This window comes from Miniopterus natalensis, chromosome 1, assembly GCF_054644295.1.
Source record: "Miniopterus natalensis isolate mMinNat1 chromosome 1, mMinNat1.hap1, whole genome shotgun sequence".
Taxonomy (NCBI): domain Eukaryota; kingdom Metazoa; phylum Chordata; class Mammalia; order Chiroptera; family Miniopteridae; genus Miniopterus; species Miniopterus natalensis.
Window position 1 is genome coordinate 198,322,624 of NC_142081.1, and position 20,392 is coordinate 198,343,015.

Here is a 20,392-nt window from a genome sequence, read left to right on the forward strand (position 1 = left end):
ACAGTGGTCCCCCCTCCCTCCCAAACGCTCTCCGGGCCTCCACCCTCACTCCTCACCTCCACCTGCCTCCCTCCTCCAGCAGAGGCTTTCGTCAGCTCTCACATCAGTCCTCGCAGCTCTCCTGGGGGGACAGTGAGGTTCAGATCACCAAGTGAGGCCCCAAAGTGGGCAAGTGATGCCAGCTGGGTCCGTGGAGGGTCTGACCTCACAGGTGCCCTGGCTCCCAAACCCCGCCCTCCTCTCGCAGAAGGGCTGCTGGGAGAGCACAAAGCCGCTTCCCTCCCTCCCTGTCTCCCTCCCTCCCTCCCTCCCTCCCTCCCTGCCATTCAGAGCACAGTGGAGGGATTCACCTAAAGCATAAGACCGGGAGCCAGGGGCCCTACTTATCTTACAAAGGCTGACACATGCAGAGATTTACTTCTGTTCTCTCCCGGCACTGTCACAAATTCGACCATCAGTCAGCTCAGGTGGATGAAGGGGGGCTGGAGGAATCGGGAGCCCCATGGCACATTTGGCCCCCTTTCCGCTCAGGGTCTGCAGCCACCCCACCCTTGGCCTTCACCCCCCACCCCTCCACCCCCCACCCCTTCCCACCTTTACAGATGAGGTAATTGGGGCTCAGAGAGGGTATGAGACCCTGGGCTAGTCCATTTCAGATAGACTTGAGGTCCCTTCCAGGGCTGACAGTCTGGGACTCTATGACGCTTACACATTTTGGCAACGTGCACCCTTGGACGAAATGCAGAGATTAGGCCCTAAAAATAGCAACTCTTAAAATATGAATTCGCTGTAATGCACCGTGTAGACTCTGCTTTCTAATCAGGGCCCCGCATTCCTAGTGAAATCAGGGTGGGAAACCCTCCTGTGTCTCAGCTGTGGGAGGTGGGGGTGGGGGTGGGGGGTGTTTGCCTGTTTCCTTTGCCCGCTGGTGGGTACTTTGGTGTCCGGTTGCTTTAGGTCTCCACTAAATTAGGGCCGCTTGTCTCCCTCCTGCATGTGCTCACACTGTCAGTCAGGAGGTGACTCCCCCTCCCGTCACGCCAGTCAGACGGCGCAGTTCCAGGGACTTGGCAGCTAGAACAAGACCATGCTAACCGCTTCCCAGAGGAATCGTAGGCCACCACGGGCCCTGTGTTTTAATGAAGCTACTCTACATGCCAGAGGCCAAGAGTTCCCCCAAAATCCTCTCCGGAACGCAGCGTCCCCCTGGGAGCCAGGGCAGGTATCTGTCTTCCCTGTGAGCAGAGCAGGGCTCCCAGACCCCAGGAGACATCAGAATCCCCTAGGGCTTGTTGAAAATGCAGGTTCCGAGGCCCCCCCCCCAGAGTCTGGGGCTGGAGCTGGTCTGGGGTGGGGCCTGGGTACTGCATTGGTCACAGGGACCCTTGTTTCTGAAGCCACTAGAAGGGCAGGTGGGGGGACTCCGCAGAGGTGGGCAGCCGCGAGCGCCGGGCCTCCATCCGCCCAGCCGCGCAAACAGCTCCTGGCCGCCAGCACCGTTTGCTGCAGACACTGCCCCAGGCCCGGGGTCCTCTCAACTGCAGCACCCCTGTGTTTTCCCGAGCGTACCAGGCGGGTATTTTTACCTTGCCCAGGGCCCTGCAGAGTGCCTGCTGGTGAAGTGTGGTCCGGAGGTGCTGGCGATGGGAATGGGGTAGAAGTGGGAGAAGCAAGTTCACGGTGGTGGGAGGGGTGGTGGGAGGAGCACCGCCAGGGAGAAGCCTCGCCCGGCCCGAGCCCAGCTTAAAACAGACATGGCTGGAACTTAGAGCAAGTAACCGACCCTCCCTGAGCCTCCCTTTCCTCATCGGAAGGGGGGGGGACGGGACACAGTGATTTCTGGGGCCCCACTTACCTCTAAGATTCGTCCTCAGGGACTCAGACCAAACCCACGCTGTTACGAAGCTCACAGAATTCACATCCCAGCTCCGGTGCTGACTCACCAGGTGACCCAGGGAAGTTACTGGGCTCTTCGGAACATGAGTCTCTTCACTTAGAAAACAATGGGGTTGTTCCCAATGGTGGGCACCCCCCCCCCCCGGGTCCGGGTCCTCAGATCCAGTAGGAATGGCGTGGATAGATTAAGGTTAGTCCTTGATAGGCACTCGCTCTTTCCAGAGTTTTCCTCGGAGTAGGATTAAGAATGTGAGGCCCATGGAGCATCTGAACAGAAATGCACAGAATTGGGTGCCGTGGGGCCCGGCCACTGAGAACCCCCCGGGATCAGTGAAGCCCGGAGGAAAATATGACATCCTCGTGACAGTTTGCAAGTTACCCCAAGTGAGTGGACTAGAATGAGAGCTAGGCCTCAGGCTCCGGGGGAGTGGAAGTGTTGGGGAGTCCCTTGCCTGCCCCGGGGGCCTGAGCCCCAAGCTGGGACCTGATACTCACTGGCTGTGGGCACCTGGGTCTCTCTTGGGAACGTGGGACTCCACGTTAGAGCTCTGGCCAGCGGCCACCAAGCGCCTCCTGCCGACTTATGTAGACTTAGTAACTCCGCCGGTAGTTGTTGGACACCTGAGCTGTGCTCAGCGCCTTCTCGGGGCTGCACGTCCGGATGTGGGCCCTGCTCCGATGGGACCCAGAGCCTCTTGGGAGAGAGAAGCGTCGGTCAGATCATCACACAGATGCACATGCGTACCATGTTCACGGCTGTGACAGTGACGTGCAGGGACCGAGAAGATGCAGGACGGCCACCTGGTCCATCCAGGGCCTCTTAGGGAGTGACGGCCGAGTGGGAGTTCGCAGATGCAGAGGGTGACCGGGTGGAGTTTAGGGAGAGTGCCAGGCATAGGGACATAGGGACAGTACACTCACCGACGCAAGGACCTTGATGTAGTGGAGGCATTCACGGGAGTTGGGGGGTCGCATGGCTCTGCCCCCTCCATCTGTGCCCCCCCCGGAGGTGGGAAGGAAAGATGGGCATGGGGAGCTGGGTTCAAATCCTGCTGCTGCCACTTTTCAGCTGTGACTGTGGGGAAGGCAGTTTCTTGTTCACGAAAAGCACATCCTGCTGGTTCTCACAGGCTGTCAGGCGGGTTGAATGACTTGCCGCAGGGAAGGGGTGTTTTGAACTGTAAAACCGCGTGAACGTGAGAGACGGTCATAATCGCTTTCGGCTCAGCTGTCCGTCTTTCTTTCTGCCACACCCTGTTCCCTCCAGACTCCCTGCTAAGTCGGGGTGGGTCGGGGTGGTGATAGAATCCCCCTGTATTGAGCACCTACTATGTGCTGGGAACTGAGCTTGGTTCTTTACGTACATTATTCATTTTTGCCCATTTTATGGATGAAAACTGAGACCCAGGCAGTAGTAGAGTAAGGATATGAACTGTTGTTCATGTGTGAAGGGCTTTGAGGTTTTACCGGTCATCACAGGATCTTTCAGTCACCGCAGGCTGTGGGCAAGTGTCCTGCCCTCCCACAGACTTAAATTGTGTTTCACGTGCTGTGCAGTGAGTGGCTCCTGCCATGAGGATGTCACAGTCTGGCCGAGCAGGGTTGCTCAGGGACAGACGGGGGCAATTCAGCTCTCTGAGAGCAACTAGAAAGAAATGACCCTGAGCTGGGCGGGCCCGGAGGGCTTGGGGACCCCCTCCCTGCATCTAGGGCGCTGTGTTGTTGGGCTCACCCATCCAAGAAGGGATGAAGGGAACCCACCCAGTGCGTCCTTGAGCACGTTCGTGAATCCTGAAAGCCTCCAGACCCTCGGGAGATAGACTGAGGGGTAATTAGCTGAGTGATCGCCGAGTAAACACGTTCACAGTCAGCCCCAGGGAGTGGCACAGCTTCTGAACGAAGTTCATCTGTGTCAACCGTGCCGATGTCTGCTCTTTGCAAAATTAAAGAGGAGCCAGCAGCCCCCGAGCCTGGCTGACGGGCTGCACTTCCCGCCCCAGAGAATAAAGCGGGAAGATAAACGACGGAGGCCGCAGTGTGGGGTTTCAAGCTGGGTGCAAGACAGGGCTGCCTGCCAGCTGTGTGTATGTGTAAAACCTGCTTCCATGCCTTTAAGTGAAGCCCCCGGTCCCTAGCGGACCTGCCTGGCTCTCCCAGGACTGCGACCTCAGACATGAGGTCACTCGGCTGCAGTCTTACTATCAGGAGAACAGGGATAACCACACCTACTGTATGAGTCTGTATGAGTCTGCTCGGGCTGCTGTAACAAAATGCCACAGGCTGGCACTTAAACAACACATTTATTCCGTCACAGTTCCGGAGGCTGGAAGTCCATGATCAAGGCGTCAGCGGGGTTGCTTCCTTTGAGGCCCTTCCCCTTGGCTTGTGGACGGCCGTCTTCTTTCAGCGGCCTCACGTGGTCTTTCCGCTGTGTGTGTCTGTGTCCTGATCTCTACTAAGAAGGACACCGGTCATTGCATTTAGGGCTCACCCCAGTGCAGTACGACCTCACCTTAACTGAATTACCTCCACAAAGAGTTTCCAAGTAGATCCCATCACAGGTACCGGAGACACTATTGCATCCACTGCAGTTTCCAGGAGAGTGAAACTGAGCTGTGTCCTAAAATCTGCACGGTGAGGCTTACAGGGCGGGGGGAACCGCGCTAAGAGACGGGGCCAGGACAGCCGGGGTACCAGGGAGCCCGCGGGTGCGGGGGCCAGACCGACGGGCCAGTTCGGGAGAAGCTAAGGACTCTGGACTCTGGCCTGTGGTCGGCACTTTCTAAACGCTTGTCCGGGAAAGGGCCTGGGGCCCATGACAACTCTACCTTGTTCTGTGTGTCTTCTGACTCTTCCAGGTTAAAATGCCCCCTTTCCCTCTGTCGTGTAGGCTCAATGCCAGTGCTTGGTACTTTTCTTTTGATGCCTCAGTTGACAGATTTAAAAGTTGACAACTACATATCGACGTTCGCTGTTTATTTTTGAGATTATATTAGAGAATCCCAGAGTCCGGCCACCAGTGCTGCAGGTCCAAGAGGGCCACCGAAAGGGTTTCTGTGAGAAGAGACAGGTCAGATCTGTGCTTTTCGGACCCATTTGGGTCTCATCAAATGCCGCCTTGTGTGTGGGTGTTGTAATAAATGTATTCTGAAATGCAGATAACAGTTTTATTTATTAAATCATATATTTATTATAAGCATGCTCCTCAGATGGTTACTGCCTGGTTTAGATTCAGGCAACTCTAATTCCCTTTTCTTTGTTGAGTTTTTTCCAGCGAGAGAGCACTGACCTAGAGACCAGGCAACGTGGGCATGGGTCTCCTCTGCTAACGTGTGACCTCTGACTCTCTCTAAATGGTTCCTTCTTCATCAGCGAAATAGGAGTAGTGACACCTGCCTCTGAGAGTTGCATCAGAATTAAGTAAGGTGACATACAAGGTGCCCCCAGAGCACCTGAGACAGAGCAGCCACCCTGCATGCTAAACTCCTGTGACCTGCTCACATTGCGCCTGGCACTACAAGCACTTGGTAAAGGTCAGCTGCCACTATTACCAGGGCTCCTGGTAATGTGAGGGCATCGCACTGGGGGCCGGGGTCAGTACGTAGTCCTTGCCCTCCACAGAGAGCAGGAGAAAGAGAGAGGAAGTCATTTTTTTTTTTTTAAATATGTTTTATTGATTTTTAGAGAGAGAGGAAGGGAGGAGGGGAGAGAGATAGAAACATCAATGAGAGAGAAACATCATCGATCGGCTGCCTCCTGCCCGCCCCCCACTGGGGATTAACCCGGCAACCTGGGCGTGTGTCCCCACCGGGAATCAAGCCGGGGTGACCTTTTGGTTCAACCCAATTCATGGGTTAACACGCCACCAACTGAGCCACACCAGCCCTGCAAGAAGTCACATTGAATGAGTAGCAGTGATATGTAGCTTCATCATTTTTACCCAGTTTCCAGAACAGCCCATGCCAATATGGTGAGAGATTCCAAAATGTGTGAACCAAGTTGATAAGCTTCCTGTCCCACGTCAGCCTGTTGGCGGGTGAATGCAAGGCCCTGTCCCAGCTGCCTAAGACAGAGGTCACCGGCCAAGGTCAACCCCACCAGGTCACCCCAGCAAACGCCTCTGGCTGGCCGTCCTGCCCAGTGCCATGCGATTAGCTCAGGTTCCCTACTGAAATGTCCCGCCTCCCTCTGTCGTTAGTAACAAGCCCCCCCCCCCCCCCACACACACACTGGCTGGCACCGTGCTGGCTGCTCTTACAAGTCCTCGCCGAAACGAAACTGAGTCATCTAGGATTCAGCCAGAGCAGGATGATCCCAGAAGCCCCCCCACGCCTGGGAGCCTGAGGTTGGCTTCAGAACGAGGTGCAGCCTCACAGGGGGTCTCAGCCCACCCCTTGGGACGAGTCTCCCTTTAGCCAGCAGCCTCCACCCACCACCCCAGCCAGGGCCTCTCGGGCCTCCGAGCGGGCCCCAGGCCTGCCTGCGGTGCCCTACATGCCCTTCCTGGCGACCAGTGGGAGTGACAGACGCTTTTGGATCAGAGGACTGGCGTCTCGACTGTGTGTGTTAGAACATGATAAAGAGAAGTCCCCCTAATGGTAGGGATGTAGGTTCAGGTGCTTTAACGAAACGGCTGAAACAAATCCCCGCTCTAACACATGGAGTATGTGACACTGACCAGCTTGCGGCTGGGGAAACTGAGGCTCCGCTGGCGGCGAGCCGAGCCACAGGGCCAGCGAGAGGCGGATGCAGGGCGGGACCTCGGCCTCTCCTGCCTGCCTTCCCCCTTCCCTGTGCCTCCATGCACATCAACAGCATAGTTCTTTCTCTGAGGGGAAAACGTCCTCAGATTTCCATTTCGCAGGCCTGCCTCTTTCTCCACGGGTCATCTGCCCTCATTGCTGCGTGAGGTTGTCAGCACAGGTCACTCAGAAACCCCTGCGAAGGGGGGACACATGCAGAAACGTCCTCGCGGTCCTCGTGGCAGTTGGAGTCAGAGCCCTATCTGTGCTGGTTTTTAAAACAGCTGAGCTGACATTTCGTGCTTTGTTTTATTCGGGGGCTGGGCAATCATTCAGGAGCAAGAGCCGGGTTTTATAGCCTCAGATGCGTCCTTTCCATCAAAGTATCGTTTCGCCCGGCTCTGAAATAATGGGCCTGTCCTCAGAAAACCCGCCACGGCCTTCCCCTCCCGCTCCCGGCTTCCAGCGCCCTCTCTGAACGCTTGAGCCCTTTGCAGGGCGATGACGCACCGGGGCTGAGATACGATCGATGTGAAAAACAGAACAGAGGAAATGGCCCTGAAACCAGCCAGCCTCAGGGCCCTGGGAGCACACTTCGCCATAAAACGCTGTTCTTATTAAATCCCAGGGCACTTGGGCTCTCTGTCGCCTCAGACGGCTTTGCAGGAGTCTGCTGGTGAGTCTCCCATGAAAGATTCAGTTCATTTTGCTAAAAGGTCAAGAATCCGCCCCTGAGTCCTCCCCAGCCCCTGTAAAGAACTGTGAGAGTTCCCCGCACTCCCTCCTTTATTTTGGCACTTCTCGCCCCCCGGGAGCTGTGCTAGGCCTTGTGTGAGTAGCATCTCATTGCCGGCTCCAGGCAACAGAGAGGGGCTGCTGTTCCCAGATGAGCAGGAATAGGGTACATTAGCTAGTGTATGAGTTTCCTATCGCTGTGTAACAAGTAACCACTAGATTAGCAGCTCAGAACAACTCGCATGGATTTTCTCCTAGTTTTCAGGGGACAGGAGTCTGGGCACAGGTGAGCTGGCTCCTCTGCCCAGGGTGCCACAGAGCTGCAATCCAGGTGCCCACTGGGCTGCGTCCCTCCTGGATCTCCCCCCCTTGTGTGCTCGCTGGCAGGATCCCATCCCTGTGCTGCAGGACCAGGGTCCCAGAGGCACCTGTGGTACCTGCCACGTGGCCTGTTCACACATGACAGTTGGCATCTTCAAGGCCAGCAAAGGAGGGTCTCTCGCTCCAGTCTGCTGAGATGGAGCCTTAGATAATGTCACTGTGGAATGGAGATGACACTGGTCGCCCTGGTCATGCTCCCTCAGGTCAGATCATTTTCCTGCTCCGCCTTCTATTGCCTCATCTGCAGAACGAGAGCTTGCTCCCAGGGCTGTGCAGGCCTGAGCCAGTCCCGTCCTTCAGACGTCATCCTAACATCACACCTTCCGAAAGCTCTTCCCTGACCACCTACTGAAGCAGGACCACCCGGTGGTCTCTTTTCCAGACCCTCGAAGCACTTGTTCCAACTCACGATCACGTCATTTATTCGCTTGCTTTTTGGCCTGTCTCCCCTCCTGGCAGGAAAGCTGGGTCTGTCTTCTTCGCTGCTCTGCCCCGGTGACCACCAAAGGGACCCTGATAAAAGCGTGAGAGTCATTTATTCCCCCTGCCGTGCTGAGAGCCAACACAGAGGGAACGGAGCCAGAGAACCTCTTTCCTGGGAGCCGTGGGGCCTGGATTACCAGCCGCTCACACCCGCGCTCATCCGGTCCTCGTAATGTGAGAGACTGTGCACAGGGGACTTTGAGATATGGGTGTGGGTGGGGCCTGCTGTAGTCGGTGGGGGACTCTGGCTGCCACTCGAGACTCGCCAGCCTCCTCCATCAGCTCTCCCTCGGATCTGGCGGGCGTGTTAACTTCCTGTGGTCACCGCAGCAAATTGCCACAAACTGGGTGGGTTAAAACAACACAAATTTATTATTTCGCAGTTCTGGCCAGAAGATAAAAATTAAGCGTTAGCCGGGCCGTGCTCCGCAGCTCTGGGGAGAGTCCTCCCTGCTCCCAGTGGCGCCTGGTTCTCCTTGGCTTGTGGCCACATCACTCCAGTCCCTGTGTCTGTCTTCACAAGGCCACCTTCTCTCCTTTGTGTCTGTGTGTCCAAGTCTCTGTCTCTATCCTTTTATAAAGACGCTGGTCATTGGATTCAGGGCCCACCCTAAAGCCAGGACAATTTCATCTTGAGATCCTTCACTAATCCCACCTGCAAAAGCCCTGTTTCCAAATAAGGTCCCATTCTGAGGTCCTGGGTAGACCTGAATTCTGGAGGAACGCTCTGCACCCCACTAACCAGGTCAGCTCTCCGGAGGTTTGCCTCCGCTCACCTTTTATTGGCTCTGACACCTTGGCCCCTACAGGTCCAAGTGCAGCCCAGACCATTCCTTCTCCAGCTGCCCTTGTGGTGCCCTGTCTGCCCTGCACCCGTAGCAGCCGAGCCACTTCGCCAGGTGGCACCCAGCCTGCGTGTCTCCCTCTCCCACCGATTCTGAGCTTCGGGAGGGGAGGGCCTGTGTCCCCAGCTGTCTGCCCAGACCTGCCTGGAAGAGGCGTCTGAGGAATGTTCATAGAAGGAAGAAGAAGGGGAAGGAGTGAGGGGAGAGGGGAGAAAAGACAGTGAACAGGACGCAGGAGGGCGAGGGGAAGAGGGGCCGGGGTTCACGCTCCCCGGCCACGGCGACGCCCTCGGTGACCCCCACGCCCCAAACAAGGTCATCTGATGGATGCGCTTTAACACTGCTGCTGTGCGTCCGGTTTCAACAAGTGCTCTCTTTCTCCCCACTTCTCGGGGACCCTGCTGGGGGACCCTGGGCAGCAGCCAGTGTTGGCTGATTTCACCCACAGGGGCTCGCCCTGAGCCTCCCGCCTTTGCTGTAATTTCCTGAGTTCTCAGGTGCACCCTCCCCACGGGGGCTCCAGGACGAACCAGCCTCTAGGCCCACCGGGGGTGTTCTGTGAACTCGGCCGTGGGGCCCATTGACGCAATGCCTGTCGATCTTCCTAGGCCCCAGTCACAGTGGAAACGGAAATGGAAATGCGTGGGCTGAGTGTGCCTTTCATCCCGGGGCCATCAGCATCCCCCCGTGTTATTACAGACAGCGGCCCTGTGTTTTCGGGTAGAATTCCTATTTGATAAGCCAGGAGCTCCCGCTTTTATTTGGAAGAAAGCTGCCACTGGTCCCAGAAGACCCGACATTTACTTCAATGAGTGCTCGGGGCTCGATGTTCCGGAACGGGCGTTGAACACGGCCTTGCAAGTGCGTGCGTGTCGGCCGAGCCCCTGGGAGGCTGTGCGGCTCCCACACTGTCCATTCCTCGCGCGTGGCCCCTGGGTGTTGACAGCGCCTCTCCTCTGTCAAGCCCTACCCAGGTCCCGCTGGTGCTGCTGCAGCCAGGCCTGGACCTGGGCTTCCGTGTCGGCCTCGGCGTTGCCCAGGCTCGGCGAGGACCTCATCGGCCCTTTGGCCGGAGTCCAGCACCCTCCACACCCGACCGGGCCCCTCAGCCAGGTGGTGCCTGTCACCCGGGCCTGCCTTCAGCTGGAGTCCTGGCGGGTGGCTTAGCCAGTGTCCCCTCACCTCTCACCCCTCACCCCTCACCCCCAGCGTTTCCTTGGAGTAATTTTCCATCCCCTGACCCTGGCCTGCTCCGTGGCTGTAAATCCCCACTTGTGCGTGTTGTACGTGGGACTGAGCTTGTTCTACACTGACATCTCTTTCTTACTATTTCTTTTTTTTAAAATATGTTTTTATTGATTTCAGAGAAAGGAAGGGAGAGGGAGAGAGACAGAAACATCAATGATGAGAGGGTCATTGATCGGCTGCCTCCTGCACACCCCCTGCTGGGTTTCGGGCCCGCAACCCAGGTATGTGCCCTGACCGGGAATCAAACGGTGACCTCCTGCTTCATGGGTCGACGCTTAACCTCTGAGCCACACTGGCCGGGCTTTTTCCCCCCATCGGTCCTGAGTACAGGTGTCTTTTCCACGTTAACTGCTGTCCAGTCTGGTTTTCCTTTGACGGTGTCTACTAGTGACAGGCACCAGGCTGGGCACCAGGGGGGCAGAGGTGACGAAGCAAAGCCCCTGCCCCGAACAAGCACGACTTGGGCTTGGGAGCCTCTCTTGCTGTGGTGATGTAAGGCAGAACTTTCCAGAAGCTGCCCAGCTCAGATTTTCTGCATGGGGTCCACTGTGTGGCCCTAAAAAGGCATCCACACCCTGGCCGACGTGGCTCAGTGGTTAGAGCACCAGGCTGCGCCCTGGAGGGTCGAGGCTTCACTTCCTGATCAAGGGCATCCCAGTCGATGTGTCTTTCACGTCGCTGTTTCTCTCTCTGTCTCTTCCCCTTACCCCCTCCCTTCCACTCTCTCTCAAAAAATCAGTGGGGAGAAAAATATTAAAAGAAACGGCATCAGCCAACTTTCTCCCAAAAGGGCCAGATATTAAATATTTTAGGCCTTTAGGGCCACATTCGTCTCTCTTGTACATTGCTTTTCGTTTCTGCTGCTTGTGTTTTGTTTTGTTTTAACAACCTTTTAAAGATGCAAAAGCCCTTCTCACCCACAGACTGTGCACTAACTGGCTGAGGGCTGGCTTGGCCCGTGTCCGACTGGGACCCGTTCCCGACCCTCCTCAGCTCCCGAGTCCACAGAGTGGAGACAGTGACACCTGGATGTCTGTCCCTGGCGAGGTGGGCGGCTGAATTACATCGGGAAGGGAAGTGTCTGCGCCTGCTGGTGGAGACCACGAGCTCCGCGAGCAGTCACTGCGGGGAGAGGAGAAGCCAGGCGTTGTTAAGAATATTCCAGAAAAAAATATTCACGCAATCTCCTTGCAGTTCCAGGAAAGAAAGGAAGCCGGAACACAGGCACCCTGTGATCGCAGCAGTCACCCCCCTGCTCAGACCTCGGCCTCGAGCGGGGCGGGGGGCACGCACTCGGTGCCGTTGGGCGCCTGTCCCCTACTGTCCCGTCTGTCGTGCGCTGTTAGTGGCTCTGGGAATCGCGTCTTCAGCTTCTCTTTTTTCTGTTGCAGAGACATCAAGCCGGACAACATCCTGCTGGACGAACATGGTAAGCCCGCCGCGGGTGCTTCCTAGGAAAGTGGGGTCTGAGGCTTGGGAAGGTGGGGGCCCCACTGAGTTGATTTTTTCCAGAGGTTAGCAGGCCTTTGTTTGGCTTCCATCCTGGTGGATGAACATCTGGCTAAATTCCTGGTCAGTGTCCTGCTAAGGTGAATGTATTTGAAGCTTTCGCGTCCAGAGAGTGTGGCTGTCGATTGACGTCTCGGTGTGAGGCGGCCTGGGCGAAGTGAGCATGAGATAGGGAAGCCCTGCGGTTTCTGCCCTTGCGCCTCCACGTGTCACCCTGTGGCTTCAGGACAGGGACTCGCCTCTCTGAGCCTCAGTGCCATCTGTCAGACAGGGAAGGCGGTGCCCATCTCCCAGACCATCATGGGGACCAGATGGGCTGGTGTGCGGCTGGCGAGCCAGAAATCAATAATCAATAATCACTAAGCCGTCCTTCACCCAGACTCCTGGAGCTCTCGTGTGCGCCCGGGGCCTGGCCGTCTCATTGGACGGAGTGAGTGAGTCTGAGTGGGGAGGGGACTCTGCGTCCCTCACAGCTCCCGGGTGGGGCCGCCTCTGCCGGTCCACGGACCACGCCTGTAGCGTCAGGCTCCGTGTCGGTGGCCGTCCACCTTAGTCTGTGGGAATCTCCAGGGGGCTTGGTAAGAAGCAAAGGCCAACCCTGACCTGCTCTGGGGAGCTCGGGCCCCTGCGTTCTGGGTCAGACTGAGGAGGTGAAGCCCAGCTGAGCTAGGACCAGGGGCCTAGGGCACAGCCCAGCGGAGCACAGCTGGCTGAGCTGACCGTCCACTGTGCAGCATCCCACACACGCCGAGGGCCTCCGGACCCGCCCCCCTCTTCTCCAAGCTCCTGTTTCACCAAGCGTCTCTGCTAGGCGTTGGGACAGAGTGCTGAATACGCTATCTTATACTAAGGGGTGAATGGCTTATTCTACCCTGCCCCTTTCGTGCCCAGTGAGTCCTTCGCAGGCAGTGCGGGGAATTCTCAGAAAACCCAACTCCCCTCCCCTAGGAGAGTCCGCCTTTCCCTGATTTGTGACCAGAGACGCTCGTCAGCATCTTTATTTTTTCCATAGTCATTGTTGCCTTTTTTCTCTCCAGCTTTATTGAGTTATGACTGGGAATTAAAACTTGTATCTGTTTAGGTTGTAGAGCGTGATATGTTACGGCGCACAACGCGATGGTTTAATGTGCATGTGCACTGTGGAATGATCACCGCAGTCGTGTTCACTAACACATCTGTCACCTCACACACTTACCTTTTAATTGTGTCTGGCGAGGACATTTAAGATCCACTCCCTTAGCAAATTTCCAAAAAACAAAACAGTATCATTACCTACGGTCGCCATGCTGTCCATTCCGTCCCCTTCACCTTTTGTTAGTGGCATCGCTAACCAGCTTGCAAAGCAGGTAACTATGTGTCGCTCCTTAAAGAGTTTGGTCATCAATCTCAGAGAACGAGTTGGTTGGCTGTGTTTACAATGAAATAAACGCATTAATTAAGTATTAATAATGTTGAGAATCTGCTGCTTACACAAAATCCACGGCTTTCACGGAAGCTGCCCCGCTCCCCGGGCCTGCCTGGCTTTCTGATCCCCCAGGCTGGATGTTATCTCCCCGAACAGGCACTTTGATTCTGCTCTGAGGTTTGGGGTCCCTTCCCTCTCGGGTTTCTTGGAAACCTATTTGTAGGAGCTCCCAGCCTATCCATATCCCATTAGGCTGGTTGGAAGGGGGTGTCAACCCCCCAGTCCCCCCCCCACTAAATTCGTCAGGTACAGTCCTGAGGCCCCCGCTGACCACAGCAGAGCCAGGAGACCAAGAGTGTCCTCTCTGCGCGCCTGCCCCAGCCATGATCACGCAGTTTTCCTGAGACAGGGAGTCTGGGCGGACCTGCCTTTTATTTACCAGGAGCTTGCACTCTCTGGGTCAGTGCCTCTAAACGTATAATCTATAAATTTGTTTTACCATGCCCTTCCTCAATATAAATAGATTTGTTTATTTATAGGTAATACGCATGAACCACCAAAAAAATTGTACTATAAAACTTGCACATAAAATAGATATATAAACAAGTCCCACTCTTAGCAAATGTCCATTATACAACAGTCTGCATGTCTCCACTAGATCTTCAGACCTTACTCATCTCATAGCTGGGAGTTTGTGCCCTTTACCACCCTCTCCCCATTCCCCACCCCCAGCCCCTGGCAACCTCCTTCTACTCTGTTTCTATGGGTTTGGTATTTTTTTAGACTCCACGTGTGAGTGACATCCTGCAGTCCCCCCTTGTTGTGGCGAATGGCAGGATGCCCTTCTTTCCCGTGGCTGAATAATACTCCGCTGGGTATACACACCAACCCCTTTTTTTATCCATCTGTTGACAAACACTTAGGTTGTTTCCATATCTTGGCTACTATGAATAATGCTGCCAAAATAAAGACGTTTTCAAAGCATCAGATAAAATACAAACGTAAGCAGGTGCTGTCACAGTTTCTTCCCGCACGGCACCTGCAGACCACAGCTTCCGATCACGCCAGGAGTCACGTGGCCACCTGCAGCTCTCGCTAACCGGGCCTCTCCCTCTCCGTCTCCAGGACACGTTCACATCACAGACTTCAACATCGCGACCATCGTGAAGGGAGCAGAGAAGGCTTCTTCCATGGCTGGGACCAAGCCGTACATGGGTGAGTGTCCCAGGACCCCTTTGGGGTGTGATCTGCCCAGTGGCCGAGGCCTCAGCATTCTCTCCTGCCTCGCCCCCACCCCCAGCAGTTTCCGGTATGCGATGCTCTCTGAGACCTTTGGGCTTTACTCAAGCTGCCTTCCCCTGCCAGAGACGCCTTCCCCTCCTGTGTCTTCTCGGGAACTCCTACCCAGCCAGGAAGGCTAGCTCAGGCTTAGGGGAAAGCAAACAAGAAAACCCTTCTTTTCAATTCAGGTCCAGTAGTGTTGCTGGAATAGAACCTTGGCGTTGGTTGGTCTCTATGCTTAGGCATTTGGGTTGGTTTTTCTTAATGACTTTTGATGGAAGTATGATTTTTAGCAAGCATCCTGTTTCCTTTAGTTTTCTTCGGGGGCACCTATTATCTGAAAGTTGGATCTTCTTTGCCATTTTCAAATCTTATCTCTTCATTTATTTTTTTCTCTCATTTTTATTTCTCTTTATTTTATAGCATTATCTAGAAACATTACTTTGTGTGCTTTCTAGTGAAGTATTTATTACTGAAATAATTTCCCTTTATTTCTGATTTTTTTTCCTAAGTCCTCTTGCTTGATGGCTGAGTTTTTCAATTCTAACATATGTTGTTTTATGTCTGGTGTAATTTTAATAATGTCTTTGTTCTTAATTCTTGATGTCTGTATTAGTTGCTGACTGCTGAGTAACAAACCATGTCAAAACTTAGTAGCTTAGCACAATAATGATGTTATTTCTCACAGTTCTGCCGTTTAGCTGCATGGTTTTTCTGCTGGCTTTGGCTGGCCTCACTCATTCAGCCAGTGGGTCAGCTGGGGGCTGGGTTCAGTGAGGACAGCTGAGATAAAGGGACCTCTCTCTGTGTGTGGTCTTCCGTCATCAAGGGAACCGGTGTGAGCTTGTGCACATGCTGACAGTAGGCTCAAGAAAGAGAACCCGCCTGGCCGGGCGTGGCTCAGTGGTTGAGCGTCGGCCTAGGATCCAGGAGATCGCAGTTCGATTCCTGGTCAGGGCACATGCCCGGGTCACAGGCTCGCAGCCCATCAATGACTCTCTCATCATTGATGTTTCTATCTCTCTCTCCCTCTCCTTTCTTCTCTATGAAATCAGTAAGATATATTCCTTTTTAAAAAGGAGAACCCAGTTCCCACATGCTTATCAATCTCTGCTTACCTCACATTTCCCAAGGTCCAGTTGTCCAGAGCAAGTCACGTGACTAAAACCAGGACCCTGTGGGAAGGGACTGCACAGGCATGGATACCAGATGTCCTGATTCACTGGGGAACCAGTAGTAAACCAATCCACACAGTGTTGTTTAACTCTTTAAATAGTAGGTCTGACCTTTTTTTTTTTTGGTACATCTCATCTTACAGGTCTGATCTTTTTTTGTTTTTTTTGGTACATCTCTCAGGTGTGCTTTCATTGTACAGAGCTCTTCTGCTCTTCATTCCCCTTTGTCATGTAATAAGTTTGCATGGGTTTTGACTTGGATACTTTCCTGTTGCTCTATTTGATGTAAAATTTGTTTTCCTGAACTTTTAGACGATGGTGTGGTTTAGGGTAGCTTTTCTAACTTAATAGACTTCTCTCTTCTGTGGTTTTGGTGAAGTCAAAACCCAGGGCAGCTTGCTAGCTGGGATTTCCGGGCTCGGTTCCACTTGCTCACTTGTACCTGGATCTACTCCGTTTTTGGTCTGCGGGGCCCTGTGCTTCTCAGTTTGATTACAGTCCCACCAGTGTCTCCTTGGGCTCTTTCCTCAAAGGGGCTCTGGCTGCGCTGATTGGAGGGATTTGGTGGCTCAGACTGCTCCAGCTCCTACAGGACGTGCCGGGGCCCTTACCCTCCCCTGACGTCAGGCTGGACAAGCTCCTCTTGGTCTTAGCCTCTGCTTTCAGAGTGGCCGCTATGCTTCCCAGTGGCTGGGAATTTGGGGGCCTGCAGGCTATTTTGGGGTTCTCTGTCCTCTGGTTTGTCATATGCTATCCTGCTTCTTCCCTGTGTCTCCCCCTGTGTAGAAATCCTCACCATGGAGGCTCACACTGTTGCTGGTTTGTTCCTACCCACTTGTATCTTGGGTTTGTGGGGACAACTTAGTTTTGCAGTAAATGTTGCCCATGGTTCTTGGGTTAGCTGTTTATCTGCTCTGTCAGTTTTTATATGTGGATTTGTGGAGATTCGAAAACTGTGTTACCACCTCCCCAGAATCCGCTGCTGGGCCCTTCATCTTTAACTTATTACATATGTTAAGTAAATGAAGTTTGGCAATAAATAGTGACAAAAATATTACTTTTTAGTATTTACTAGGGGCCAGGCATTGAGCTAAGTGCTTATTTCATCCTCACAGACAGCAAGTGGCACAATTATTTAGTCCTGCCGCAGAGCTGAGGAAAAGGCCAAGAGAGGTTGGGTGACTTGCGCAGGTCGACATGGGTGGTGATGTCAGACCCAGGCCAGGGTGAATGCGAGAGGTGCACACACCAGGGTGTCCCCTCTCTTCAGATGATCCCTTTGGGAGCCCAGCAAGGCTTTCGCTGTTGATGATCTTTTTGAAGTCCTTTCCAGAAGGATCCAGAGCTGGGTCAGATCTGTCTAAGGAGATCACTGACTTAGGATTCCAGAGAGATCAGATGGGCAGGAGAGTGGGGTGCGGGAGGTGTCAAGGCCACCTCACAGGTGTCCGGGTCATGCAGAGGGTTACGGTGCTGTCCTCTGGGTAGGAGCAGCAGGTGTATGGGGTGGTGAGAGTGACAGGTTTGAATCTGAGGTGTCTGTGGGAACCTCAACATAGTCAGGCGCTCCTGGGGCAAATGGAGAGTGATGTGGACGGGACCAGTGGATTGGGGGGTTTCAGTGCTGAGATATGAAGCCCTAGGGGAGGACGTGGGAGGAAGAGCACTGACCCTGAGGCCCAGGAGACCAGGCTGGAGGGGTGGGGAGAAGTTGGAGTCACCATGTCCAGAGGGGGCCGAGGAGAGAGCGATCACATAAGAGAAGGCTCTTCCCTCTGGCCTCCATCATCCTACGAATGAGTTCTGACTTCCTGGGGTTCAGGCTCGATCTCCAGTAGGGGGCGTGCAGCAGGCAGCCAATCAATGACTCTCCCATCTGTGATGTTTCTCTCTCCCTCTCTTCCTCTCCCTTCCTCTCTCTAAAATAAATAAAAACATGTTTTTTAAAAAATCATCCAACTGCCCTGGCAGGTATGGCTTTGGTTGGGCTTCATCCCGTGCACCAAAAGGTCGCCGGTTTGATTCCCAGTCAGGGCGCATGCCCTGGTTGTGGGCTCCATCCCGGGTAGGGGCGTGCAGGAGGCAGCCATCTGGATGTTTCTCTCTCACATCGATGTATCTTTTTCTCCCACTCCCTTCCTCTCTCTCTAAAAATCAATGAAAAATCTTTTATTTTTTATTTTTTTATATATCTTTATTGATCTCAGAGAGAGGAAGGGAGAGGGAAAGAGATAGAAACATCAATGATGAGAGAGTCACCATTGATCGGCTGCCTCCTGCAGGCCCCCACCGGGGACTGAGCCCACAACCCCGGGCGTGTGCCCTGACCGGGAATTGAACTACGATCTCCTGGATCCTAGGTCTACGCTCAACCCCTGAGTCACGCCCGGCCAGGCATAAAATCTTTTAAAATTTCAAAAGAAAGAAAAAAAATGTTGATACAAACCTTTATTTCAGATGGGTTGAGCCAGTGCATAAGACACACCTCAACTTTGCCCTTCCCAGCTGTGTGACTTCCTTCTCATGCCCTCCCTCTCTGAACCCCCCTAAAAACGGTGTCAGATGATGACACGGCCCTGGGGGCCGTTGTGCAGATGAAAGGAAAACCCAAGGGGGAAGGAATGTTCTAAAGCACCAAGTAAATGGAGAGTCTTGCTAGAGGGCAGCTGGAATTTGGCCGCTGGGCCGATTCGTGTCCGGCCTCCATGTGGGGCCCAGATGCGGGCGCCTGTGTCCTCCCTCGTCTGCCTCGCCCGCACACCTTCCCACGCTGTCTGAATGCCAGTCTGGAAACGGAGTGAAGATGTCTTTAATCACAGCATGTCCTGGTTCCCCGGGACAGGTTCTGGCTGCTCCGACAGCTGTAAAATGGAACAATGTTGTGAATTAATTTGCTAGAAATGATGCACATTTCACAGAATTTTCCTGGAAGCCCAACTGAGCGATTAGACCTTAGGGTGCACTCCTGACCTCGAGGTGGGGTGAGGCAGAGAGATGAACCCACCACTCAGCATCCTGGAGAGTGGCGGGGCCGGGGACCCCGGGACAACTGCAGTCCCCTGGAGTGTAAGAATCCGCCACACGTGGGCCGCGCCCGTCCTTCACTCCTTTCAGATTGAGGTGAAATTAAGCATCTTAAAGCAAACGTTTCTGCGGCATTAGCACATCCACATTGTCGTAACCTCTACCACTGTTTAGTTCCAGAGCATGTCACCACCCCATAGGGACACCCACTAGACAGTTGCTCCCCTCCCCCCGCCCCTGGCAACCCCCTTCTCCCTCCTGCCTGCAGACTTACGGACGCCGGGCATTTCATGTTCGGTCCCACATGTGCTAAAATAGACTCGCTCCTGAGATAGGCGGCGGCACCGAGGGCTCTGAACGTCCCTGGTGGTCAGGATGCCTGGCCCAGTGTTGGTGCCAGAAGCAGGGTGACGTCTACTAAGTTCTCAGCCCCTTGGGGTTTTGTTTCTTCATCTCAGCTCACACTTGCACCCCCCCACACCCCCTTCCTCATGCTGATGTGATTCACGTTCCACCAAATGCGCCTGCTCCGGGGGCCTGTCCCTGACCCCAGAGCAGCCGGCTCCACCGCACACGTGGCTCCCACTTACATTCTGCCCGGTGGTCCCCAGTGTGTCCTGGGATGCCCGCCGCTTTTCTCGGGCCAGCTCCAGGCTTGTGGAGGGCAAGAAGCATGTGGCATAGCGGATGGAGTGCAGGCCTACGGTTCCTCTCCCCATGTCCCCTCTCAAAGGGGCGGTGGGTGTAAACAGACACGTGGTGACACTTTCTTTGTCCTATCTTTGGCAGCCCCAGAAGTGTTCCAAGCCTACGTGGACGGCGGTCCCGGGTACTCGTACCCTGTTGACTGGTGGTCCCTGGGTGTCACGGCCTACGAGCTGCTCCGGGGCTGGGTAAGACCTACGCCTGTGCAGTGGACATGGGGGGCTGTGGAAGTGGGGGGTTCAGGTGGTCCCAGGCTTGGGAGGAGGCACGTCCTTCTCCTGGGAGGCACAGGGTGGCAGGAAGGAGCACCGTGTGGGGAGTCAGAGGCCTGGGTGTCAGCTCTGAGGTCCCTGAGCCTTAGCAAGCTTCTGGTCCACCCCTCAAGGGGAGGATCGCGCCGAGGTCAGCAGCTAATCAGTGGCAGCTCAGATTTGGGAAGCACCTTGACCTGGTGATTTCAAATGCTGCCTCTTTCCACCCAGTGTGACATGCCTGCCTCACCTTCCAGCTTGGTTTGAAGTTCTTTTGGGGTGCGGGCCATGTGTCTTCCACTCTTTCTGTTTGTCTGTTTGTTCTTTGGTGGGGCGGGCTGGAGGGGGGAGCAGGTGCTCAGGTACTGTCTAAGCTGCTCCCCCAGGGTCACCGTCGGGAGGGCCTTCCCAAGCTTCGAGAGGTCCTTAGACACAGGCGGCTGGCCGTGCGATGTTCCGAAACAGTCAGGAGGCTTAACGCTCTATCAGGCTGGGAGAGGAGAGGGTTATGCCTCCTCGACGTGGGGGGAGAGGGTGGCAGCTGAGAACAACACGCCTCCCCCATCTCTCAGCGCACCCAGACCCAGACCTTGGCAATTCCAGCCGTGTGCCCTCGCAGGCAGGTGCAGCCAGGGCAGGGAGAGGTGGGGGCTGGGACTGAGGTGCCCAGTGGAGGTGCCCAGAGCCGACTTCTCCAGGCCACCCTCCTAAC

General features: G+C 54.8%; 1 protein-coding gene across 1 annotated transcript in view; it reads left to right on the top strand.

The window, feature by feature from the left end:
• STK32B (serine/threonine kinase 32B) overlaps positions 1 to 20,392 on the top strand; it is a 123,210-nt gene that overhangs the window by 92,883 nt on the left and 9,935 nt on the right. Inside the window, exons 5-7 of the mRNA XM_087828332.1 lie at positions 11,722 to 11,759; positions 14,370 to 14,459; positions 19,514 to 19,617. Coding sequence (XP_087684458.1) covers positions 11,722 to 11,759; positions 14,370 to 14,459; positions 19,514 to 19,617 — 232 coding nt within the window. The remainder of the gene's footprint in view (positions 1 to 11,721; positions 11,760 to 14,369; positions 14,460 to 19,513; positions 19,618 to 20,392) is intronic.